This window comes from Amblyomma maculatum, chromosome 6, assembly GCF_055883805.1.
Source record: "Amblyomma maculatum isolate TAMU_Amacu chromosome 6, ASM5588380v1, whole genome shotgun sequence".
Taxonomy (NCBI): Eukaryota; Metazoa; Arthropoda; class Arachnida; order Ixodida; family Ixodidae; genus Amblyomma; species Amblyomma maculatum.
This window is the reverse complement of record NC_139349.1, coordinates 68399197-68426202: the sequence shown is the minus strand read 5'-3', so window position 1 is coordinate 68426202 and position 27006 is coordinate 68399197. Positions and strand designations below refer to the sequence as shown.

General features: G+C 48.0%; 1 protein-coding gene across 1 annotated transcript in view; it reads right to left on the bottom strand.

The window, feature by feature from the left end:
• Window positions 1-27006, bottom strand: part of LOC146185958 (glycerol-3-phosphate dehydrogenase, mitochondrial-like) — a 50849-nt gene that overhangs the window by 10168 nt on the left and 13675 nt on the right. Inside the window, exons 3-8 of the mRNA XM_084606880.1 lie at window positions 18613-18726; window positions 17685-17864; window positions 13079-13363; window positions 12005-12283; window positions 3804-4223; window positions 2823-3131 (exon numbers count right to left, since the gene is read on the bottom strand). Coding sequence (XP_084463006.1) covers window positions 2823-3131; window positions 3804-4223; window positions 12005-12283; window positions 13079-13363; window positions 17685-17864; window positions 18613-18726 — 1587 coding nt within the window. The remainder of the gene's footprint in view (window positions 1-2822; window positions 3132-3803; window positions 4224-12004; window positions 12284-13078; window positions 13364-17684; window positions 17865-18612; window positions 18727-27006) is intronic.

The following is a 27006-nucleotide window of genomic DNA, read 5'->3' as shown; positions in this document are numbered from 1 at the left end:
AGGCTTTGGTTGACACGGGCGCCGCTGTTTCTGTGATACACACTGACTTGTGCTCCCGCTTGCGAAAAGTGAAAACGCCTTATGATGGACCTGAACTCCGTGGAGCTAATGGTGCAATAATTCGGCCTTCTGCTAAGTGTACTGTGCGAGTTTTTGTTGATGGTGTCCGCCACCATGTACAATTTGCCGTGATGTCACCCTGCGCTCACCCAATTATTTTAGGCTGGGATTTTCTGTCTGCCGCATCAGCCAGCATTTCGTGTCGCGACAGGGTCATTTACATGACCGAGAGCGATCCGTCTTCTGAACCTCCCGAGCCCCGTTATCGCCTACTTGCCGCTACTGACTCAGTGTTGCCCCCTGGATGCGAACAACTTGTTGCGCTTACTGCTACTGACATTGATAACGGAGATGTGCTAATCGTGCCTTCTGATCGCCATCTGACCCGTGGAATCGCGCTACCACCAAGTCTTGTTCGGTTTGAGCATGGCACAGCGCTTGTCGCTGCTTCGAACACTTCGCCAGAGCCCATTGTGCTGACTAAAGGGACATGTTTTCCTTGTGCCCTGGACATTCACCCGGTGTCCCTCACCACCCTTACCGCCCCCTCTTCCTCACCAGCAGCTTCTTCTGATGCTTCTCTCTGTGTTCTCTTTGGCACCATCAATCCCGACCTTCCTGCGACTTACCGCCAAGCTTTGCAGGAATTACTTCGAAAACACCAAGCCTCCTTTGATGTCACTTCTCCGACCTTGGGCCGAACGTCTTCTGCACAGCACCGCATTATTACAGAAGGTACTTCTATTGTTAGCCGCCGCCCTTATCGTGTTTCCTTATCAGAACGTAAAATCATAGAAGATAATGTGAATGATATGCTCCGACGAGACATTATTCGGCCATCAGCTAGCCCCTGGTCATCTCCGGTCGTCTTGGTCAAAAAAAAGGATGGCTCCGTGCGTTTTTGCGTTGATTACCGCGCACTTAACAAAGTCACTCGCAAAGACGTTTACCCTATGCCACGAATTGACGACTCCCTCGACTGTCTTCAGGGCGCCGAATATTTCTCCACTTTGGATTTGCGTTCCGGTTACTGGCAGATACCGATGCACGAAGCCGACAAAGAAAAAACCGCATTCGCTACTCCCGATGGGCTTTACGAATTCAATGTCATGCCTTTTGGACTTTGTAATGCCCCCGCTACGTTTGAGCGCATGATTGACACTGTTCTTAGAGGACTTAAGTGGAAAACATGCTTGTGCTACCTGGACGACATAGTTATCTTCTCTGCGACTTTTTCTGATCATTTATGCCGCCTTGATCAAGTATTAACGTGCCTAGCATCCGCCGGTCTCCAGCTGAACACAAAAAAGTTTCTTCTGGCCAGGCCTCGCCTCAAGTGTGGCAAAATACGTCGCCTCTTGTCTGCCATGTCAGAGCCGCAAACGGCCAACTTCTCCTCCTGCTGGCCTACTACAGCCGCTACCTTGCCCAGCTACTCCTTTTGCCGTTGTTGGCATAGACTTATACGGGCCACTTCCATTGTCCGCACGAGGTAATCGCTGGATCGTCACCGCCGTCGACCACCTAACACGCTACGCTGAGACCGCTGCCCTGCCTAATGGCTCAGCACATGAGGTCGCGACCTTCTTTTTGGAATCGCTCGTACTGCGTCATGGGGCCCCTCAAGTGCTTCTCAGCGATCGTGGTCGGACATTTCTGTCGACGATTGTAGCCGAAGTTATTGAGGCCTCAACCACACATCACAAATTGACCTCCAGCTATCACCCGCAGACCAATGGGTTGACTGAGCGGTTCCACCGCACGCTTTCTGACATGTTGTCTATGTACGTCGACCAGGACCACCGAAACTGGGACGTAATACTTCCTTTTGTTACGTTCGCCTACAATACGGCTGTACAGCGGACCACAGGTTACACCCCGTTTTTCCTCGTTTACGGCCGTTCTCCTGCTACCTTTCTTGACGCCTCTTTCCTTTCTACACATGCCAGTTCCTCGCCCTCTCTTCCTGACCAGTTCCTTTCCCGAGTGGCCAAATCTCGCCGGCTTGCTCGCGTCAACACGGAAGCCAGCCAGGAAGACCGCAAATGCCGCTATGATGCAACCCATCGCCAAGTTTCGTTCCGTCCCGGCGACGAGGTGTTACTTTGGACCCCATTACGCACTCCTGGTCTTTCTGACAAGTTACAGCACCGTTACATTGGTCCTTACACAGTTCTTGCAAAAACCTCCCCGGTCAACTATCGCGTCTCTCCTCTTCACCCTCCTCCGGACAGTCGTTACCGTGGCACTGAAGTTGTCCACGTTTCACGTATGAAACCTTTTATTCGGCGCAATCCTGCGGACTAACTGCGGCCAGGCTGGCCGCTTCAACTGCGCGGGCGAAATAGTGTGAGCACTGTGTGGCGCTTCTTCTTCCACACGGCTGAACGTGCTGCAGCCACCGTAGTGCTGCTTCATCTTCATCCTGCTCCCTCTTGTAGATACCCATCGTCATCGCGGAGTGTGTTTGGCTGCAGTGTGCGACCAAGGCTTCAGGTCTGCAATAAAGCCTGATTCCCCAAGTCCGACCTTCGCGTTACCTTACAATATATATATATATATATATATATATATATATATATATATTATATTGGTATCCCTTCCTGCTAGAGCCACTCTTGAGGAAAGTAAGGCCTTCGCCCTAAAACGGAGAGTGGAGATGAAAAAAAGAAAGAGGAAAGACAGAGGCTGCACAGTGGGCTTGACGAGCTCGGCGCGCTCAAGGTGTTCGCACAATAGAGCGAACGATGCGAGTTGCCTACCTGCCTTTGGTCGAGGAACTGGAAGAGGCGGACCAGGCGGCTAAACTCGCTCGAGTTGAGCTTAATCACGGGCGCGTGCCGGTGCGGTCGGCACAAAGACAGGCCCATGTTCTCCTCGAGGAATCGCGTCGCCTGCGCAATCTGACGTTCGCGCTGCGTCGTTGTCCATCCCAACTCGGTCGCCATGATCTCCACGATACGAGGCACCATGCATTCGGCCGCATTGGCGTCCGCGTACGCCACGCCCAGCCGCCGTGCGAGCACGTCCACGGCTGTGCAAGCGTACTCGTGGCGCACCGCGTGGCGGACCTTAGAAGTTTGGGGGGGAGGGGGAGGTTAGGCGGGGGTTATGACATTCGTGATCTGCTGCAGACATGGCAGTAATTGAATTACAGTAATGAAATTACTGTAATTTAATACATTTTGCCGGTAATTTGTAATGTAATGAATTACTTTATGGGTTTGGTAATTTAGTAATGTAATGAATTACTTTTTGGGAGCAGTAATGAGTAATGTAATTTAATTACTTTTTTGCGATGTTTAGCAAAGCAATTAGTAATGTAATTTAATTCCTTTTCAAAAGTAATTTTGCCATGTATGATCTGCTGCTCTTCTCTCCTGTCGCTTTCTTCCGCGGCGATAACACCCATCAGAGTCTCCGCGGATGTGTTGCATCGTCAGAGCAATCCTATATAGCAATTAAGGGGCACTATATAGTAGCAGTAAATAACGAGTAATACAGTGATACGAAAAGCCAGCTGTCGCAGCAAGATGAGGAATGTAAATTTTTTTTGTATTGCCGTGAAAAGGTGAGCAAATTGATAGTGCTATCATTTCAAATATGCCATAGTTTTGCAGAAAGCAGAAGTATATAAAATGACATATGGTGTAATGAAGACGTCATATTAAAAATTAGGGTAGTATTGTTAAGAGCCATTTTCTGGTTCCGGCTTGGTTGACGTGCCCGATGCTCGAACTCACCTCGGCCTCAATATAGGAGTGCCGCGGCAGCAGCCTGCACCCAGGAAGCGAGCGCAAGCCTTTTCGTGAGTTGGCCGCCATGCGCGCCAGCAGCGCCGCCTGGTCGCCGTAATAGTCGACCAGGTGCTTGGCGACGTCGGCCTCGAGGCGGTACTTTTGCATTATCTGCATGAACAGCGTGGGTGACCAGTTTTCGGCGCCCTCCACTTTGATGTTGCGGGTGCAGCACGGCTGTACGGGCTGCAGCTCGTCACAGCTGGCCAACGCGGCGTCCACAACGCGCTCGGCCAGCAGCCGGTACCAGGTCCAGGTCCCACCTGTGCAGGTCACCAGGCCGCTCTGGCTCACCTCGATCACTGGCTTCTCGCGGCCAGAAGCGCTCTCCTGCACCGAAGCCACTGACGTCCACGTTGACAACACCTGCGCCGCCCACGTCTAAAGCTTAACTCCACGACCATAAAAAAGGTAAGCAGCACACCCACGCCGGCATGTCCACCGCGTAGGCCGCGATAGACTGATGACGCACACAAGGTGTGCATATTTAGCACAGTCAGATCAACCACTCATCGATCCGCAGCGCTACACCATCTTGAAGTTGTAGCTGCCCTTCTCAACCAGATGCGGGACAAGTTGAGTTCAGACGGTAGGGAAAAAAAGCAAGAAAAAGACGTATACAGTCGCGCCAAGGTACATTGAACAGGTTACCGTCGTCTAAAGCTTCGCTGGTGTCAGAGGTATTAGAAATGCTGGTAAGTGCTGTGGTCACTCTCAAATGTGCCATTTAAACAATCGCAAATGTGCAAAGTCGGGATATCTGATAGCACACGGTCGCTCCACGCGCTTCCGAAGTAAACGAATTTCGTTTGCTTCTGACGCTATCCACCGGCGCATGCGTATAAGGCGACTTCACTTAAACGTGTGCGCTGGGTTTCTTGATGTTGTGCGAATGCACGCGAGCATCGTGCACTTGTTCCCATGAAACCCATAAATGGCGCGGCGTCGTTTCTAAATCGTCGAGCCGCATGCATGACCTTTTCCATGTCTTGTCCAGTTGTCAGCGTGTTTGATGTGAAACCGCATTGTCGTTCTCACTAGCAGACATCCTAAACTGCGAGCGCTGATGGTTTCGAAAGTGTGCTGATGAGCAGGCAGGAAGATCGAAATCGATTCTTTTGCCTTTTCTTCTCCGGGGAACAATTCTCGCTGTTCCAGACAAAGAATAAGGAAGAAGAGGCCAGCCAGCCGTTTTTGACAGACGGGGCCCTACGGCGCTTTCTTGAAAGACAAGTGCAAGAGTTTCACTTGGCGTTGGTGAACATTATTCGCTATAGCGTTCAGTAACAGTTAAAAAGATATTACACCCGGTAATAGCGGAGCAGCTAAGACACAGAAACGTACCCTGTTGGGGAAGAGTGCCGGGATATTTAGCAGTGAACACCGGTTCGTATAGAAAAGAAAAGAAAGAAAACAGCGCACTCAAGACAACAGACAAGGAAGAATATAGACGCCAAAGTCTTTCTCGTCCATTGTCTTGTGTGCGCTCTTTTTTCCAAGATGCTGTACCAACTACCTAAATTTTCAGTTTCGCTCCTTTGTTGTTCACTTGACACTGATCGACACTGATTGGCGCCAAAGTGATAGGCTCGCTTGAAGTAATACATTAAGGAATCTAAGTGCACACGCGACTCCCACTAAGGATGTATAAAATACATTCGGATCTTCAGTGGCACAGTGCCGTTCTTTTATTGTGTGACACACTTTGTAAAACGTAGAAGGCGGTTGCTGGAGAGCGCTATATATCTGAGTGGCTGTCCGGGACGCGTGCCGGGACCGTATCTATACCGACGACTTTTTTCTTTTATAGTACTCGCAGTACCACATGTTGCACTATATAGTTAAGTATAGGCCAAGAATATCTGAATTCCGCAGGCTTTGCTGCAAAAGCCGGATGGAAAGGCCACTAGCAAGGCACGCAAAGGAACCGCGGGTAAAATTTGTGTGACGATCCCTCCCATGTGTCCCCGCCAGAGCGTCTCCTCTACGGCAGCCGAACCGGTCTGCGTGGGGGAAGAAGCGGGAAGGGAAAGAGTGAATAAACGCTCTCCCCGCGTACAGCGAGGAGGGCCAGTTTGTCTCCCGCTAGCAATGTGTACAGTCTCCTTTCTGGGCGCCTCATCCCGCGCCCTTCTCAGGGCACGTTGGTGACCCGGGAATAGACGTCTTCGGGCTCGGCCCCTAACAACCCCATAACAATCCTGGCGACGAGGTAAAAGTTCTTAAGGCATTGCATTACAATTTCTGCAACCATGCCTACCTACGGAGTTTTGGAGCCGTTTCATGGGGAAGGAGCAGCCTGGACCGAGTACCTGGAGCGTGTGAAGCTGTTTTTCGACGCCAACAGCGTTCCCGGGGAAAAGCAAAGGTCTGTGTTCCTGACGTGCTGCGGACCCAACACATACTCCTTGCTGCGGAGCCTAGTGACGCCCAAGACGCCCGACCAAGTCTCCATCGACGAGATATTCAGCGTACTCACCAGCCACTTCATTCCAAAGCCTTCAGTGGTGGTGTGCCGCTTCAAGTTCAACAGTCGCCAACGCCAGCCAGATGAGTCCGTCAACGACTACACGGCATCACTAAAAAAGCTGTCGGCGAACTGTGAGTACGGCACCTTCCTTTCCGACATGCTGCGGGACAAACTCGTTTGCGGCATTAACGATGCGCCAATGCAGCGGCGCCTGCTTGAAGAGCCAAACCTGACGTTCGAGTCAGCAGTACAAATCCTTGTTGCAATGGAGACTGCCAAAACTGACTCAAGCATGCTGATGCAAGCGCAGGAGAGGGCCGAAGCTCAAACAGTTCACACTGCAATGCGAGCTCAGATGAAGCAGACAATAAGCTGCTATCGCTGTGGAGAACCACATTACGCGACAGCATGCCAGCATGCCAAATCCAGGTGCAACGCTTGCAGCAAGATAGGGCACTTAGCAAGAGTATGCCGCTCTACGAAGAATAAAGACACGACGCCGAAGAACGTGTCGAATAAGTACGGCAAACAAAGGCAACAAAAGCAGCCCGTGCATAGTCTTGGAAGCAGTGAGAATGTTTCTGCTCCCAAGCCGCAGGTCTACGAGACGTGGCAAATGAACGGCGAGCAAACAATTCCACCCTTCATTGCAGTTTTGCAAGTTGCAAGCAGGTCTCTCCGAATGGAGCTGGACACGGGGGCCAGCGTTTCCGTAATGGGTGAAACTGCATTTCAAGAGCGATTTCCCGATCTCCCAGTAGAGCCTTCAGACGTGATACTGAAAAGTTACTGCGGAAGACTTACACCCGTTAGGGGCAAGGTCATCGTGCCAGTCCAATTCGGACGGAGAGAGGCTACATTGCCATTGTTTATAGCTCCTGATCACTGTCCGACTCTTCTCGGGAGAAACTGGATCAGCGCGCTACAACTTGACTTAAATGACGTCAGAGCTGTGGAATCCCTTACAAATATTGATAAGCTCCTCGCTGGATACAAAGAGGTATTTTCAGAGGGACTTGGAACAATGAAAGGCGTGAAAGCGAAAATTGTTGTCAAGGCAGATGCAGTCCCCAAGTTTTTCAAGCCGCGAACAATTCCTTTCGCGCTTCAAGATAAAGTCGCAGAAGAGTTGCAAAGAATGCAACGAGAGGGAGTCATTACTCCCGTCAGGACGTCAGATTGGGCAGCCCCTATTGTTCCTGTGCTCAAGCAAGACGGCCGCGTGCGCATATGTGGCGATTTCAAAGTAACAATCAATTCTGCAACAGTGCTGGAAAAGTACCCTGTGCCGAGAGTCGAGGACCTGTGGGCGAAGCTTTCAGGAGGCCAACAGTTCACAAGGCTAGATTTGAAAGATGCTTACCAGCAGGTAGAGCTTGATATCGACTCACAGAGGCTTGTGACAATCAACACACCTCAAGGCCTTTTTCAATACACTAGACTGCCTTTCGGAGTAGCTTCAGCGCCAGCCATTTTCCAGAGAGAAATGGAAAATTTGTTACAGGGCATGCGGCACGTCACTGTGTACTTTGACGATATCTTAGTAACGGGTCTAGACAAGGCAGATCACTTAAAGAACGTTGCCAGTGTGCTACAGCGCCTACAAGAAGCAGGTCTCAAACTCAAGCTTGCAAAGTGTTCATTCTTAGCTCAAGAAGTTGAGTATCTTGGCCATGTCATAAATGCAAATGGTCTAAGGCCGACACCAAAGAAAGTAGAAGCTGTCGTTAATGCTCCGAGTCCGAAGGACATCAAGCAACTTCAAAGCTACCTCGGACTAATTAATTTTTACAGGCGTTTTCTGCCTAACCTCTCGACAGTGCTTCACCCTTTGAACCTCCTGCTTAAAAAAGAAACTGCATGGAAGTGGACAAGCGTAGAGGAACAAGCATTCAGAAAAAGTAAAGAACTACTGACCTCTGCGCAGGTACTACAACACTTTGATTCCTCAAGACAAATTGTTCTCAGTTGCGACGCCTCACCGTACGGAATTGGAGCAGTCCTCGCACATCGAGATGAAACTGGGGAACATCCCATTGCATTTGCATCGAGAAGCCTTCTTCCAGCAGAGAAGAATTATAGTCAACTGGACAAAGAAGCCCTTGCCATGATTTTCGGTGTCACAAAATTCCATCAGTACCTATGGGGTCAAGATTTCGAAGTGATAACTGATCACAAACCTCTTCTGGGACTCCTTGGGCAAGACAAGCCTATTCCTGATAGATCATCACCCAGAATGATACGCTGGGCAATTACTCTGTCAGCGTACAAGTACAAGCTTGTGTACCGCCCTGGCACCTGCATCAGCAACGCCGACGCGCTGAGCCGTTTACCGCTTCCTACGGAGCCCGGCGCAGTGCCCAAGCCTGCTGAGATTTTCATGCTTGAAAATGCGTATCCACGACTTCTTTCGCCATCCGCCATTGCCAAAGCCACAGATCGTGATCCTGTGTTATCAAATTTACGTCGTGCGCTACTTACTGGGGATGAGCTGCCAAAAGGAAGTGAGTGGGCGATATTTCAGAAGAACCGCACAGAGTTTAGCGTGCACGAAAACTGCATTCTACGAGGACCACGCGTCGTCGTTCCCAAGCAACTACAAGCAGAAGTTCTCGACCTACTTCATGAAACCCACCCAGGCGTGGAGAAAATGAAAGCAGTTGCAAGAAGCCATGTCTGGTGGGATGGACTCGACAGCAGCATCACAAAGAAGGTGCAACTCTGCAAAACCTGTCAAGAACATCAGAGAATGGGACGGAAAGCACAGTCGAATCCTTGGCCATTTCCGAAGAAACCATGGTCGAGACTGCATGTGGACTTCGGTGGTCCATTTCAAGGCCACTACTTCTTCGTCTTAGTCGACGCCTACTCTAAATGGGTAGAGGTGGTTCCTGTTCGTACGCCTTCAGCGGACGCCACGATCCGATGCCTGAGAAACATATTTGCAACTCATGGACTTCCAGACATCATTGTCTCTGACAACGGCACCGCATTCACCAGCGAGAAATACGCTGACTTCTTAAGCAAGAACGGCATTCGACGTATCCTGATCCCACCATACCATCCAGCGTCCAACGGTGCAGCGGAACGTGTTGTACAAACAATTAAGGGGAAATTGAAAAAAGCGGCTCCTGGAGACTTCCAGACAAACATTGACAGGATCCTACTTTCATACAGAACCACGCCACACGCGTTTACAGGATCCCCTCCTGCAGAGCTTCTTATGGGCAGGCAGCTGCAAACTCCCATTCAACGAGTGCATCCCGACATGAGAGCACGCATGGAATTCAAGCAGTTAGGGCAAAAGGTGCGCTCCGACAGAAACGCACGGAGAAGCACTTTGCCTCCAGCAGGAGAGCGCGTCTTTGTTCGGAACTTCCGACCAGGCCCATCTTGGTTTTCCGGTACCGTCAATTGTCCCACAAGTTCTTCGTCTATTCAGGTAGAGCTTGAAGACGGAACGCTGTGGAATAGACACGCGGACCATGTGCGACCGCAAACGACGCCTGCCATTACCTACGACGACGAGGATTATTTTCCGGCATCAGCCGCGACAGCGGTCAACGATCCGCCGCCCCCGTCTTCCCCGTATCCCTGCTCGAGTACCGAGCCGCCGACAAAAGCATCGGCGCGCTTTCAACGGTCAAGCGGCATCCCCTCGGAACGCCAGCTTCGACGGTCTTCGCGGGTTCGGAAGCCTGTGGATTACTACGGACTTTAGAAGACAAACAAGACATTGTTGTGCGCTTGTGCTGAGCTGCAGGCTTCATAAGAGAGGGAGGAGTGTGACGATCCCTCCCATGTGTCCCCGCCAGAGCGTCTCCTCTACGGCAGCCGAACCGGTCTGCGTGGGGGAAGAAGCGGGAAGGGAAAGAGTGAATAAACGCTCTCCCCGCGTACAGCGAGGAGGGCCAGTTTGTCTCCCGCTAGCAATGTGTACAGTCTCCTTTCTGGGCGCCTCATCCCGCGCCCTTCTCAGGGCACGTTGGTGACCCGGGAATAGACGTCTTCGGGCTCGGCCCCTAACAACCCCATAACAATTTGTTATCAAATATCAGCCAGTAGGATTACATAGGCAGGAAGGGCGTTCGAACAATTATACCGTCGCTTGCTCACTTCGCGTATCCGAGCAGTAAAAAATAGCGGAGCTCAGGAGAAGCAGCATTCAACGCTTGCAACTGCGTATTATTATCAGGAAGAAAATTCACCTTGTGTGATCCAATGGCAGTAAGGAAAGGTACACCACCCGTGAACGCAGCTCACGCCTCAGCGGCTGACACGGTTCGAACACCTCTTCTTCGTCTTCCACACGCGCGCACCCTCGAGGATTTATTATGACATTGGGATAAAGCCAGGCCATCAACCATGCTCAGCGTTACTTAATATCGATGAGTATGCGCATAGGGGCAGGGCAACTAGCGCAGCGCCATATCACATACTTGCTTCGTATTCTGTCTCGTTTCTCCGCTTTACCACACACAGATAGTAAACATCTTTGTAACAGCAAATTAAGTGCATGACTCCTAGTTAGAACTCTTACTACGGCGCTGCATATGTAGCGACCACTGCTGCGGCGCGTTCCACTATAGTGACTGCTGGCAGACGGCTGTTGTATCGGTAGCCGCTCCTCCCAGAGGGTGTAGGTGGGGTGAGGGATGGGGCAGGATGGGAACGGCTTGGCAGTGTCATTTCATGTGAAAGGGGTAGGACAGTAGCTACAGTGCGGACATCGGGGCAGACCTAAGGTTGGGTGGAGGTAGGAGTACAATATTAATCACGAGCAGAAGTGTTGCCGGCGATGTAGCCTCACGAAACGCAACTGTTGCTTGGCTGAACATTTGGACACATTGACAGACTTCAAGTATGCACTTCGGATACTAAAGCGCATTTCCTTCTTGTTGAGGTTGTGCTGCAGTTTTCCCCACTTGGTACAGCAAATGCACAAGAGAGCATTTTCATTACATTTTCACTGAGTGCCCTGGCACATATATGCTTCTTAGAAAATGAGATAGTTTTGTTCTGAAGAGACAATATAAAGTGTTTTTTTTTTTTTTTGTTTGAAATCGCTGTACTAAAGGGAGGTGGTGATGAGTCATTTTGAATCATTGTGATGTTCCGCTCTACTAACCGTAAGTGACCAAAAGGCTGTAGCTCAAGAGGCCCGAAATATGTTGCCATCTGGCGTCCAGCGAATGAGTTACATTTATAGGCTGCTCTTTGCCAATTCCGTTATCATTGTATGTACGTGTCGCTGGAACGTCAGCCATACAAGCTGGTTGGGCATCTGCCGTGGCATCATCGTGAATTGCGACTTTGTGTCAACTGCCGTAATTCTCCTCCAGCATTCACTCGAGGTGAAAGCTAAGCATGGCCGAGGTGCTCATGCCAAACCTGTTCTAAGCAACTGCCATAAGAAAGCAGCCACATGCCGAACTCGGCACCTGACTTTCTCATTGCTTCATAGAACTGTAACAGCCCACCCCTTATGTAATAAATAAATAAATAAATAAATAAATAAATAAATAAATAAATAAATAAATAAATAAATAAATAAATAAATAAATAAATAAATAAATAAATAAATAAATAAATACGCTGCAGCTGGTTACACCGCTTGCGGGCGACCGCGAATTAAAAAGTGCAAGATTTTTTCCTTCGCTGCTGTTAGGCTTCCTACCTCGTTAAGCCTCGGTGTGATGGTGTTCATATCCAGCTGCTCGTTCCAGTCCTTGAGCAACCTGGCCACGGCCTCTTGCGTCGGCTTGCTGGCTTGCGTGAAGTCGAGCTTCTTGTGCGAGCCCGCGATGTGGCTCTGACCCTGGTAGGGCGTGGAAATGAAGGTTCCCTTGTCGTTCGGTGTGAGGATGGCGTATGTACTGTGACCGAAGTGCCACGGCAGGACCATGTACGTACTCAGCACGGGGTTGGCGATCACCCTGGCCGAACGCGTGTCCATCTGCGCACACCGACGGCACATGATTCGCGCAGTTTGTGTGACAGTGTAGGTCGACAAGCGACGGTCGCGGAATGTTACTTTCTTTATAACAAGTGACGGCAGCAAGGTGGTTGCATGGTTTTATATTTTCAAGCCTTGTGACCTGGCAGTCGCAAACCCAATATATATAACTAATCAGCGGCGCATCGGAAGTGACGCTATAGCTTTCTCTGCATTCGGCTGGGAAAGTGAAGTCCGACAGTTCTAATTCAGAATCAGACTAAGAAAGTAAATAGCCTGAATGCTGGGTACGTCAGTATATTGTCGAGCACCTCATTAATGCAAATTACAGTCCGTCGTGCACTCCTTTAGCAACCTGTACACCGCTGCAGTTCTTTAGTGACACGGAGTATACGTCATGCTGTCATTGTGGTTATTGTGTTGCGGTAGTGTGATGACCTCACAGCCACGTGACCTCATTCGGTAATTGAAAAAAAAAAAAAAAAGAAGCACCACGAGAAGCTCACGTAAATGACTTCGGTTAATGAAAAACTTTCGTCTTATCTTACTCCGTGGTTTACTCTGTTGAACCGGCGTCCGGGTAGCCCCTCCTTTCTATAGCTTCAGCGTTCTTCGTTCGGAGGCGGCGTGACAGTGTATACAAACAGTGTCTTCGTTCGATTTGTGAATGCGGACGACCACAGGCTGCTATCGCGCCATGCCCTTAGTGCAGAGATACAAGTCTCTGTGTGCGTGTGCGTGTGTGTGTGTGTGGGGGGGGGGGGGGGGGGAGGGGGGGTGGTGGCGCGCCCGCACCTGACGGAAGAAGTCGGCGCCGGATCCCGTGGCGTTGACGACGCACTTTGCGCGCACGGGCCACACTTCACCGGTGAGCGTGTCTTTCACCACGGCCCCACGCAAGCGGCCCGACTTGTCCTTTAGGAAGCGCTTGGCGCCCACATGGTTGACCACCACGGCTCCGTACCGCGCGGCCGTCAACGCCAGGGCAACGTTCATGCGAATGTCGTCGATGGTGGCCTCGCGGAACACCATGGCGCCCACCAGCCGGTCCTTTCGGAGCAGCGGGAACAGTTCCTGGACCTGCAAGTAGACACCGTTGTCGAGAAAGGGCTAAAAGTGTTATCGGGGTTAGATGGAACGAGCGCAGACTGGTGGGTGTCTACTGAAATCTCCTCCGCGGCAGGTTTCAAAACCGGAAATCACCGCGTCCGCTTTGTAGCCTTCGCGGCAAGTGTGCGGCTATAACAGGCTAATATAACCCCCAATAATTACTCGCCGCGGTATGGCTTGACATCTTTACCATCTGACATGTTGTGCCATAGCTGCCGAACCGCACCCTGTCCAACACGCCCTCAGTTCGGCGTAAGCGGGACATAAAGGCATTGCAATGACTTTGCGATGCCAGTGCACTTAAAGAAACTCGGATGGCCGAAAATAATCCGGTCACGTCCACTACGGCGTCTTTAACAGCCCACGTGCAGTTTCAAATTTGGAGCACACTTGAGCCGGCCCCGCCTTTATTTTACTAACGGTTCCCGTCTGCGGCTTCGCTTGCGGAATCTCGTTCCAGTATCGCGTACATGCTGTTTGCGGTTCCCTTAATTACTAGTCACTAAAGATGTGTTTATATTATCCCACAAATGCTCATTAGGATGCAGTCGTAAGATGCCACATTGTGTGAAAGACCACCCGACATAGGAATAGAGCCCGGCTTTAACCGAGCTGTATACGAACATGATTTGTGTTGTAGCCGCGTTGAGCGAAGCGGAGGCAGAGTGACTAAGCAACATGTTTAATTGGCATGTTAGGCCGTACAGAACAAGACTAACTTGAGCGACGTGCTCGCTCGCCTTTTTAACCAGAGAGCAGCGCCCCCGCGCGACACACTAGATTCCAGTCACTCACACTGCGATCACGTGACACTTCACTTTGCACGCAAATCAATACCGTGTCTGACACGGAAGCCTAGGGCCCAGGAGGATTCTATAGCCACCTCACGGTCCATCTGAAGGAGCTGCTCCATAAGCTCGGGCATGTCATTTGGTCATGTAACGTCATACGAACCCGTCTGCCTATCACTGCCTATCCTTGTCACCTTCAGCTACCTAATGCCAGATGCATTCTGGTGATTTTGTTTTTTTTTTTTTTTTCGCAACGCCAACGCTGAAAACGCAGACGCAAGATTTTCGAGAGAATGGAGCCTTTAATACTATCACGTTAAAACCTTACATAGTGCCCCTTATTCATACTGAACCAGAAAAAAACAAACAAAAAGAAAACAAACAAAAAACCTTTAAGGCCGGACAGAAACAAATGAAGCTACATGTCACACAGTACTGTTGGGCTTCTGCAATCAAAAGTATGAATTTTCGCGGTTTAGCAAATTTACTTTTTTATTTCTAGAACAGCGTCACACTTCAAGGGCAGGACCGTGCGTTTCCGTAGCAAAGTCTACGTATAAGCGAAAGCAAAGTCTACGTCTACGTATAGGCGAAATCTAAAGGACATTTACGCCCTGCCGGGGCGGCGCAGTGGTTACGGCGCTCGACTACTGCTCCCAAGGACGCGGGATCGAATCCCGGCCTCGGCGGCCGCTTTTCGGTCGAGGCGAAAAGCAAGGCGCCCGTGTGCTGTGCGATGTCAGTGCACGTTAAAGAACCCCAGGTGGTCAACATTTCCGGAGTCCTCCACTATAGCGTCTCTCATAGCCTAAGTCGCTTTGGGACGTTAAACCCCACAAACCAAACCAAACCAAACCAAACCAAACCAAAGGACATTTACACATATATTATGGCGAGGCTACCAAAAAAACAAACATAAAATAATGTGCCTCTGCCCGTGCCACTAGGTATAACGGGCTTAGGACATTTACACAGTGAAGGAGTAAAGCGCAGCCATTTAATAGAGCGCCCAATAATAAACCACCAGTGCATATGACATGGTACAATACGCAAGCAGCGCGGATGAAACGCAGGTATTTATTTGTTTATTTATCTCAAACCTGCAGCACCATCCGGAATTATATAGTCACTCAAAGCGACCAATGAAGCTTCCTTTATATATACCATGTACTAGTTTTGCGCAGCATTTAAGGGTACAAGGCTATCCATGAAGTAAGGATCGAAAACCTCAGGAAGGGTCCGACAGAAATTCATCACATCCCATTTACCCATGTCACTTTTTTATATTTACCTGGAGGTCTGTTACGATTTCCTAAATAATGCAGTGTGCCTGCTTTCTTCGGGGAATAAAGTTGGGTATTACAAGGCTAAACCTGCCTCTGAGATCAATAGCATGCTCACACGATTATCAATCGATCTCGTAAAACCTCTATATTATATCAGGCGCAGTTATGTCGTTTTTGTTTTCTTGGATACATGCGAGAGAAAATCTAGCAGCAAGCTGCAAGCAAACGGGAGCAGCTCTGTCCCTGCTGCGCAAATGCAACGTCAGGAGGCGCGGCCGGCTCTGGGCTCATGGGATGCATTCTTGTCCCTTAGACATGAGACCCGGAAAGAATATGGTTACTTTCGAATACTATACAGCAACGGGACATCACTACCAGTTAGTATCGCCATTACCTAACTGTTCATCGCAAATATGAGTAGTTCTCTTCATCTCAATTTACCCTGTTTTTTTTTTTTTGTAAAAGGGGCTAAAGATGTGCACTACGTTTTCAGTAGACATGGGCTTTTAGTTAGATTTCGTCTCCATCCACATGTAGCAGCCTTGTTTCAGCTCAAACCCCCTTTCCTTATTTTGCCGTGCTTGCCATATTTTGCACTGGACAAGTTGGGTCCACCACGAAGCTGCGAATTTGCAATCGCGAATATGCACCGACCATCAAATACATCAATGTAAGCGGGCTTTAATGTATTTAGGTCATGTTTCGACGTGAGGAACTCAGCACTGAGGCAACTCCCTCAGAACTAGTGCGTTCCGACGCGCTGTTAAGAATGCTCTCACTAGTTCCGATTCGCTCAATTCCCACTACTCGGTTTGACTCATGCGTGGTAAGTTATAGTTGGATAAGACTTCGGAGGATGATCATCCAATTACTTCAATGACTTCAAATTGCACAGGTATGACGAAGGTACGGCAGAGACCAGCACCAGCTGAGACCGACAGGTCTCATCGACAGTGAAACTCGCTCATGTTATCGCTGAGGTTGCTTTTGTCTAGCCGCACACTTGCTTATACGTGGGTCTTCCTTCGTGAGCATTCTCTGTACCGCAGTTTTATCTTACTGCAACATGGCTAGCTGTTACAGCGGTCAAACGGACATTCCGGTTATTACGCTGAACACAACAGTTGAATAAGAAGTGTTCGTTTAACACTCTGTTTGCAACGCCTAGACGGCGTCAAACGTCTTATTTCTGAACGAGGAAACTGTAGCAAAAAAATGACGCATCGGGTATTGCTCTCTGAGAACGTCACTTTGGGAAGCGTCTAAGTGTAAGAAAAAAACAAAAACAACAACTAACGAAAAGACTGCAGCATGGAAGAATCAGCGTGTGGACCCTCGCTGCTTTGAGTTCTGTTGCTTTGAGTACTGCTGCTTTGAGTGCAAGGTGGTTCGTAAGCACGTCAATTTCGAGGCGAGCGACAAGACACGCGACGAAATCGTGGGTCACCTTTTAATCCTCTGCAGAGTCGCGAATAAAGTCAGTTGTTAGTTCATGCTTCACATAACTGTTGCTCTGCATTACTGCCGCGTGCTTACAGTCTCTTGATACTGCCAAAGTAGTGCAGCCCCACCCGACCCACCAGCACTAACTATATGCTCTGTACTTGCCTTGTTGCAGCAAGCAAGAAGCTTTCGCGACGAGGTCAAGTGAGAAACGGGGCTTTGAATGAAGAGGAGGCTGGCATACAGTGTACCACCTATGGTACACTGTACACTACTCACCTATGGGGCTGAAACGTGGAGGCTAACCAAAAGGGTTCTACTTAAGTTGAGGACAACCCAGAGGGCTATTGGAACGAAAAATGGTAGGGGTAACATTAAGAGATAGGAAGCGTGCAGAGTGGGTCAGAGAAATAACTCAAGTTACTGACATTCTAGTGGAAATTAAGAAGAAGAAATGGGCATGGGCAGGACATGTAGTGCGAAGAGAAGATAACCGATAGTCGCTTAGGGTAACAAACTGGATTCCAAGGGAAGGAAAGCGTAGCAAGGGGCAGCAGAAAGTTAGGTGGGCGGATGAGGTTAAGAATTTCGCAGGGGTCAAGTGGATGCAGCTAGCACAGAAACGGGTTAATTGGAGAAATATGGGAGAGGCCTTCGCCCTGCAGTGGGTATAGTCAGGATGATGATGATGATGGTGGTGGTGATGATGTACCACCATTTATTGACTGAAGACAAACAAGAGTTAGAAAAAGTTATGACTGAGCTACCAACCTTTACGCTGCTGAGCCAGTAATTTTCGTTGAGGTCGGGCTTGCTGAATATGTACCAATGGGTCTTGAAGTAAAACCAGACGGAGAGCGCCTTTCGCCAGTCGTACAGCGGCATCACCACGAAAACCGAGTGGCATAGGTGCGGCGCCGAAGCAAAGATGGCCTGCCGCTCCTCGATCGCCTGGGATGCAACGTTTTCCGACACGGTTCGTGAGTATGCGGGCACTCCAGACTGACAAGAATTAATAGACATGAGAGAAGCAAGAAGCAAGCATGTAGCCTGGTTTCGTCGGAGCTATCGCTCCGTCGCCGCTGTTATATAGGTTCAATCTGTGGAAGACTAATACGTGAATTTTCTTTTCCCTTTGGCACAGCAAAGAACTCGCTTTTCCAATACCAAGCAGTTATTTTGTATCATTATAATTTTTTTGTTCTTAGCTCGACCTAATCTCTAACTGCTCAATGCGTTCCTCTGTTATATAACACGTACCTATTAGGATACAGTCCAAAGTGTAGCCATTCCTATCTCACCTCAATTCATTTTTTTTTCGGCGCAAATCATTTGCTTCGTATACGTGCATGTAATAATGATATTTGAGTCATGTTGCGACCTTGTAATGCGATTTTATGAAAGGTCTTAATCACTTTTAAATTCCGTCGCTCCACGTGTGTCGTCCAGCCTTTTCTACCAACCCAGATTACCTCGCCAGGCTGCCGTTGGTTTTCACTAAAAGAGACAGAGGAACAAGGAAAATTACAGAAAGATGCGATACCGGGAAAGAAAAGGCCATTAGTCAACTGAAAAAACAAAAAGAAACTAAGTAGTTTTGCTTATCGTAACCACGCCTACGAAAACAGCAGAATGGGCGTGGTTGCGGATGAACATTCTCAGGGAAAGCGACCGTGGTTGAAAAGCTGCTCGTCCTCACCTGGCGGTTTCCCTTGAACAGCTTCAAGTGAAAAGGCACCATGGGTTCGTTGTATCCGCGCGCGGTAGCAGGCAGAAGTTTGCTGCCACGAGTGCTGGCCCCGGCACCGAAGTCCTGCGCAATTGGCGCTCGTCAGGCGCTCGTTTTTTATACGGATCTATTCTACTGTCTTAAGTATGCGACATGATATAGTTGACGCTACCTAAAGCTATGCGGGTCGGCTAACTCGATGACGCCATCTGTGTCAAGGTTGTAAAAATTCCTCCTTCCCCTCATTCTCCCCGCGAACGAGAAGCGAAAAATAACGAGTAGCCGTTATCTTTCGAATTTTTTAGGACATCGCTCGAGGCGCATTCGAGTCGAATTTTGAGGACATCGCTGGAGTCGTACTCGAGTCGAATGTTGAGGATCTCTTAGAGGTCTAGCAATTCACCGTTTTGCCGTATCAAAAGCGGTCTGTTAACATGTGCGTACAAGGTGTTCAGCTACACCACTGAACAAATCCTGCACAAAACATAGCATTTTCTTTTCTTTAGGAGAAAGGGGGGAGGGAGGGGGGTAATTCCATTTAAAGCCGACACAGGTGCTTGGCTGTAGTGCAGCTTTTTAAAGGGACCATTTGGCGAGTCATGTCGACGGAGTCCTCGTCTAGTGGTAAAGAATCATTTGCGTTTGGTTACCATCGTAGTTAACCCCTGTTGTGCTCAAACTAATCTACTACGTTCCTATTTTATGTAGTCACCTTTGTTTAAAATAAAAAAAAATACAGATGCGCGTACACCTTCGTAGGGCGAGATGTGAGCGCATTCGATATTACACCTTTTTGTTTTTGCATTATCCTTAAAATCAATAATAGCCGAATATAACTTCAACCAGGCCTGTGCGTTGAACTGCGCCCGGCGGCTTTGAAATCCTCCTGAATCATTCATTGTGCCTTCATCCAGAAATCCTTCTAGTTAAGCATTACAGGGGTGACGAGCAAATAAATGTCTTGTGTGTCAACAGTTGCGGTAAGAGGCTCTTCCTCACTACATAGTTGCGCAAATGAAAGCCCGCTTTCCAGAGACACTGCAACCGCACGGTAAGAGCGACGAGATATGAAGGTGAGAGGGCAGGCACCCCGAGACTGTGTGTGATCACTTTCGATTTTTTTTGTCTTTCTTCTGAGCAACTGACCTTTAAGAAAAACAAAAACAGCAAATGGGGTGCACTACCGCCTCGAAGGATTACTGCAGAGCTGCGCGCATGCGCCGGAGCTGTTTAGTGGAAATTTGTTGTCAACGTTATGGGTCGTTGCATAATAAAAACCCCGGATGTGGTTATGCATAAAGCGTCCGAATAGCACTGAGTCCGTCGGTATTGGGTGCTAATAAAAAAAAAGCTGTTTCTGACTTTTTATAAAGCGGGCCATTATCTGAAAAGCAAGCTTTCTCTGACGTCATTTCTGAAAGCCCGGATTATTGGGGAGACATAAACAAAATGAGCAGTTAGGGCGTCCAGAACGTCTTTCAGTTAGGAAGATGGAACCCCCTGTCTGACGGTTGCGCAACTCATAACTTGTCGCTAACAAAAAAAAAAAAAAAAAAAAAAGGATGATGGAGCAGCTCTTTTTCCTCCATTGTGTAAGGTACCATTTCGCGGACCGCATTTTTCGTTTCAAATACATGCATCTGCGTCCTGTCAATTACAACACGGCGGTTGTGTGGCACTTGCGTCATCGCATTGTAATTTTTTTTTTTTTTTTACTGGCGCAGAAACGACAAAGTGATAAGGCTTATTTCTTGATCAGCATGGATACTTAGCTGAACAAAATATTTTATCATAAGAACATTAATTTGTCTGGATTTGGTACTGCAATAAGTCGAATGAGAAGAGCGTGAAATGAGGGTATCTCCAAAGCATATTGAGCTAGCGTCGTCATTAATTTGAACTGCTGATAAATATAGTTTGCCCGTATAAAGGGGGAATTCAGTGCGGTAAAGTGCTATACGCATTGACCGGCATAACATGATTTCATAAATCAAGAACCAGCGAGAGACAGAAAGCTAGTAATGGTGACCACGTCCCAAACACAGTGATACCCCAAAGACGCTGACGCTACCGTCGAGTTTCCCAAGCGCCAGCACAATATGGAACTCGGTCGATGGATGGATGGATGGAATATAGGAGCGTCCCCTTTGAAACGGGGTGGTAGCAGTAGCTATCATGCTCATTTTTCTCCCTATATCTTAATTATTGATTTAGATTGGTTAACTAAACCATCATTCTATTTATTAAATTTTTGTTTCTACATTACTAACATTATGTAACTTCTCTGCTTTTAAGCCGCCAATCTTCCAGTCGTCTTTTTGCTAGTTTCCACCGCCGGTTTATTCACCCGGCCACTGGTATCTCTAAACCCCAGAGCTTCAGGAACAGTGATTGCGCCTGCATCAACTTCCGGATGAATACCATTACATTCGAGTATAATATGGTCAATTGTTTCGCTGGAGTTACCACATACAGCACATGCGTCATCTCCATTGTTAAATTTCTTTTTGTAGCTGCGTGTTCTAAGGCACCCTGATCTAGCTTCAAAAAGTAGGGCACTGCCTCTTGAGTTATCAAAGAAATCTTGCTTCCTGATCTGCATTTTCCACTTTCGGTATAATTCCACATTCTGTTTCTTTTCCATCGAATTTATCCAATTTTACCCTCTGTGTTTTTAACCTGCTCTCGGACACCGAGAGCAGCGCGCCCAAGCGGCGACTCTTAGGCCCGACATCGAGCCGGCACGGTTACTCTCGAGACAGCGTGATGCAAGGCCGATGCGTTTGCAGGGGAGAATTGATTGCTATTATAAGACGGGCGTCGCGGGCCGGCCAGCGCTTTTCCTACTTTTGCAGTTGCTGTCGCCGCCGCACCAGTCGTGGTGCAATCGTCTATGCGCAAACGGGGACGAGACGAACTTGACGAGGCGGGAAGGGTGCAACGGGTCTGGTGACGTTCACTGTCGATTTACTTCGTTGCGCATGGGCGGAAGGCTTTTTCCTCTCTCCCAAGATCGGCCGATTTATGGCGGTTGCGCAGCGCCGCATTTATTGGACAGCCTGCTGGTGCGTGTATTCTTCTGGCTGACACTAAGAGGAAATTACGGTTGCAAACGCACGGTCTTTCCAAGCGCCTCTTCTTATTGGTATTTTTATTTTCGGCACGTTCGCCCGTTAGGACTGTTTGTTTTCGGTTAATGCATGCCCATTACGACGCCGAAGCTGTTTTCCGTGGAAAAAAAAAATTCCTTCAGTCAGCTGGCAGGAAGACGTATCAAAGCAGAGTTAATCCAATGAGAAGCACCCCACCTTATGAACCAGGAAATTCGGCAAAAAGAAAAAAAAATCTCATAATGATCTATATAAGGTAAGCGGGAATCCCAGAGCACGGACCAAGATAGGCAAACATACACAGCGGTGATGCGAAATTTACGAATGGCATCACCCGGGGCAACACCAACTATCGGCCCAATATTGGAGTGAGGTTGCAATGCATTCTCCCTGTGTAGGACCGGAGATTGCCAATGTAGTACCGATATTGGCCCCGAGGTTTGTGTTGCATGGGATAACCCTCATTTCCTCTAACCTACATTGACCGAACGCCTTTTTGACCTGCGACGTTGCAGATATTAACCCACTATAGATTGCGCAGACACCGGCAGGACTGAGGTGTGGTCGATATATATGACATCTGGAAAGGAAATGCTCTTCCTAGAAACGCACATATGCTTTTCCATGAAATATCCTGTGCACCAAAGATGGGCATTTGACCTCAAAAACTTCGACCTCACCTCAAACTCAAAAAATATTTGGCGACCTCACTCAACCTCAACCTCATAAATTGAGGTAGAAGTCCCCCAGGCGACCTCACCTCACTTTTCAGGTGACCATTGGCGACCTCACTCAACCTCACCTCAAACTCAAAATGTGAGGTTGAGGTCGGGCGCTCGACCTCAAAAAAAAAAAAAAAAGAATCGTCAAATTAAACCCTAACTTAACGAAAATATACATTTCTCGGTAATCTTAGCATATATAGGCAAGCCAGAATTTTGTCGTATGAAGGCTGTATTTTACTCTTAATTTTATACAACAATTAATATCCCGGATAAAAGAAAAACTCCGGAGACTGCATGTCCAATCCTGCACTAAAGTGGCAATCCTCTCCCCCTCTTCGCCTACCATTTTTTGGTCCGTTTTATTCTAAGGCCTACATGGGTACCACATTACTACGCATAGGCCCATAATGAAATACAAAGAGTTTATCCCATCCGACCAACATGAATAAAATCCGTATTAGAAATAAAACAAACCAGTTCTTATATATACTGAAAAGACAAATGCTGTTGACCCTAGTGACGATGGCAACAATGGCGATATGCTCTTTTTCTTAATTCGAAAAAAAAAAAAAACAAATTGATGATTGCCAAGCATTGTTTTTAATACACTGTACATTGTCTTGCGACCGTACACATCAAATTGGGGAAAAAATAGGAATATACAGTCGTGCCTCGTTAGTATGGACACTTTGGTTTCCGACCAAAACTGTCCATAACGCGAGTCATCCATAATAACGAGTCATGATAAAAATGAAAAGTATTTTTTTTAGAATAACTTTATAATTGATGACAGCTTTTTAAATTAAATTTCTAATTAAAAACAGCCAAGCTGTCGATGTTACCCCCTTCTCCATGAATCCGTCGACCCAAAAATGTCATGTCTGTTCTTTAATCTTGTCAGCTATCCTCATGAGTAGCTGAAGTTAGTAATGCCTATACATAGCGTAGAATAACTTTTCTCAGTAAACATCCCTGTTTTACTGAACAAAAATTCCGTAAGTCATCACAGGTAAAATCTATCAAGACGGAGGAGAAGGAAGGGTGCGCACCAATAATGTTACCGAGGCAGCGAGCCTTCTGTTGAAGCATTTCGTCGCTCACGACAGCACCATTCGCGCACTCATTTCCGAACCACATTAACAAGGCTGACTCCATTTCTTCGAACTGTGCTGGGCGCTGTCGGACTGTAGCTGACGCTGCGATGAGCGATGCCGACGTTGAGCCATTTATCAGAGCCCTGTAGTATCGATGCTGCCGTCGACCTGGCGAGGCTGAGACCTAGTTGAACTTGGGTTCAGTCCCTCACGGCTTGGATTAACTGAGATGGTTTTTGCCGCTTGTATTCACAGATGTCCCGCTTCGCGCCTACGTTCAGTTAGGTTTTTTTTTTTTTTTTCTTTTTTTTTTTTTTTTGCTTTCAGCTCCCGCCATGCCAAAAGTCAGACTAAAGTTGAGGGTTACAGGCTCCTGATTCTTTGCACTCTTTTTGCCTAGTTAACCTCCTCGCCTTTCCGTTCTTCTGATTCTCTTTTTTCTGCCTTGTACTGTTTATGTAAGGAAGCGAGGGAGTCAAGTTGGCAGGCTGCTGAGGGTTATCGAGCAGCCCTTTCCTGTGCCGTTTGTATGTGTTCCTATGAAACAAACACAGCAAGCTGAAGTACAGTTTAGAACGACGGCGAGCCGACTACGAAGAGCTCAGACCTTGTCAAGGCCGCATCGTTGACTCAAGGCGAAGCCGACATGCGGACCGCCCGGGGCGCGAAATGTGGCAGTTCGGCACCCCAACAGTGACGAAAACAAGGAGGATGAGAAGGAAGGGCGTCCAGGATGGGACGCCCGGTCCTGGTTGCGTGCTCGCTGCCTTTCTTTTGTCGCTCTACTTCGTGAGTGTGTTTTAACTCTGATCGAAAAGCGTTAACGGCTTCATGGAACACACTTTGTGTTTTGGGAAAGAAAAACTTCAGTTCCCACCCCCACTTTTTGGCGCTTGTCTTTCTTCCTATTATTTCCTTCCTACGCTTTTACCGCGCCTCTCTGTTCACGTTCAGCAGAATTTATTGCGACCACGTGTTGCTGTTTTCCCGACTGCGGCCTCTCGTTGCGGCGCTGCCGCTGCACCCAGAAATCTCCCGGTTCCCTTCATTCAGGGTCTTTCTTACTTAGCTGACCCTCGGTTTTCTGTGTACGTTCCTTTCCGCTCTTGCGTCCCTCCCCTTCCTAAAACGACCACACGCCCGCTTTGGTTCTTTCCAACTCCACAGGACTCGTTCAGGCATCCGGCCGCATCGGCTGTCGCATAGGTTCCGGCCTGCGCGCCCTTCTTTAACTTGCGTTCGGACTCCCCTGCTTTTTTTCAACGATGTCCATATTAACGAGACAAAAATACATGGGCCCAAGTGGGCTCTATGCACTCTTCCCCTGTCCATTGTTCAAACAGCGAGTTTTTACATTAACGAGGCATAAATACATTAAAAACATTTCGTCCCCAGAAAAACTGTTCATAATTCGGGTCGTCCATATTACCGGGGTACGAATTTTCCATAAAAGCTACTCATGAAACGATCTGTCGTAATGACTAAATCCCCAACAAAACAAACAAAAGAGGAAAGACAGCAACACACCAAATAATCACAAAACTCAGCCAACGCCGAGTAAACAAATGTACCTTCAGAAAATTTCAGAGGAACGCTGTGGATGTTACGAAGTCCCAACCGGTCACTCCTAGGTGTTTGTCTGTAATTCTGTGATCCCGTGGCGTATTGCAAGAATTGGCGAAATTGCTTCTTCGAACACCATGCTTACATTAAAAAATTACAGGGTTCGGAACTGCTAGGAAAGAGGGTTAAACGTGAACCACTTTGCAGTCAAATTTCGCCGGACCAAAATGTCCAACTCCCCCCCCCCCCCCCCCCCAAAAAAAAAAAAAAAACGAAAAAAAAAAAACGATACAAATACTTGTACATCCGAACAGAATACTGGATACCATTTCTCCAACAAGTCTGAGACGAGCTTCTTTGTGTTATTCACTTGTTTTCCTTTAAAGACTGAACTAATAGATTACACGGTGGTGTCTTCGAAGCTGCTTCGTCGCATGCACTACACGTGCATGCAGAGAAACCGTTTCCCCATTAGTGTCGTGTAGGTACAGCACATAAACGTAAAATAAAGACAAGAACAACAGAAAGGAGGTGATCAAGCAGCCTGGAGGGACCGCGTTCCCTGCTGTGCACGCGTTCCTCCCTTCGCCGTCCGTCTCTAGGCTCTAGGTTTTGCTCATGCAGTGAATGCCGAACTGTCACCAATGCACACCAAAGGCAGCAGCGAATGTGTCAGCTTCGTTTTCAGAGACTACATCGCGCTTTGCAATACTTGCAAAAAAAAAAAATAAATAAAAAAAAATAAAAAGAGAAAGTAAATGACCGCTCCGGTAAGTGGAAAGGAGGGTTGTGCTATGGGCCCCTGGAAAGATGCCAAAGAAAGAGCCAAATGTGAGGGAAGAAGCCTGTTCTCTGTTCCCCAGTACACGAACGTAAATGTCATACAAGAAAATATATATAAAGAAATACTATGTTGACGAAAGTATACAAAATTTCGCACACTAAAAAAAGAAGAGAACTGCGCTTTCCAGAGGGTATAGAAGGCTTGAGACGTCGACTTAGTACTGCATTCCTCAGTGCTAGCATGTAATTGGTTTCATTCTCATATATTTCAATGGATTTTTAAAGAAAAAACGAATGTCTGAATATATTACTCCGATATCTGACCACACAAATTTTCATCCGATTGATTTGTCCGTCTCGAGCAGACGGCAGCACAAGAGAGACACGCTGAGTTTGCCCCACTAATTCGTCTGTCTAGACACTAAAATGTTGAGTCCGAAAACATCTCAATAGTTCTTAACTTATAAAAACATGTAGGAGAACGCTTTTCTCCTTTTTTTTTCCTGCGCCTAAAGAGATTTCAAGATAGACCTGATATTATGGAGTTAAGAATCTCTTACCATCATCCTTCCTCCTGCATTGCTTGGTTTCACGAGAATTTGAGAGAGAAACAAAGGGCCTTAGCGGAGCAAAAAGATTTTTGTTTTCATTGGGCTTTGCTGTATACAATCCCCATATAATTTTTTTGCCTCTTCTACCTAGACAAATGGTTAACATGCGCAGGCTTTTTTCCTGTATACCAGTTGCGTCTTATAAGCTGTGCCGTCCGTCTCATCCTCTTGCATGTCTTACCGCTATATTGGTTATGTAAGAAACGCTAGCACATTCATCCCATGCAATTTCGCTGCACCATTTTCTGTTAAGGTTCCGTCTTTTGTACAGCGGGATCCTTCATCGAATGTAAAGCAGCAGCCGTGACGTCAGCGCCTGGGAACGGGCATGCACACGACAAACAGTTCTGCTTTGCGCCGTCTGCGCAAAAGACAATTTGCTTCGCTTGTTAGTTTGCTTGTTTGTTTGCGGCATCCGACAAAAGCATCGCGGGTCAGAGTGAGTTATGTGCTTTGCGCGCTCCTGGGTGTTTGAGCC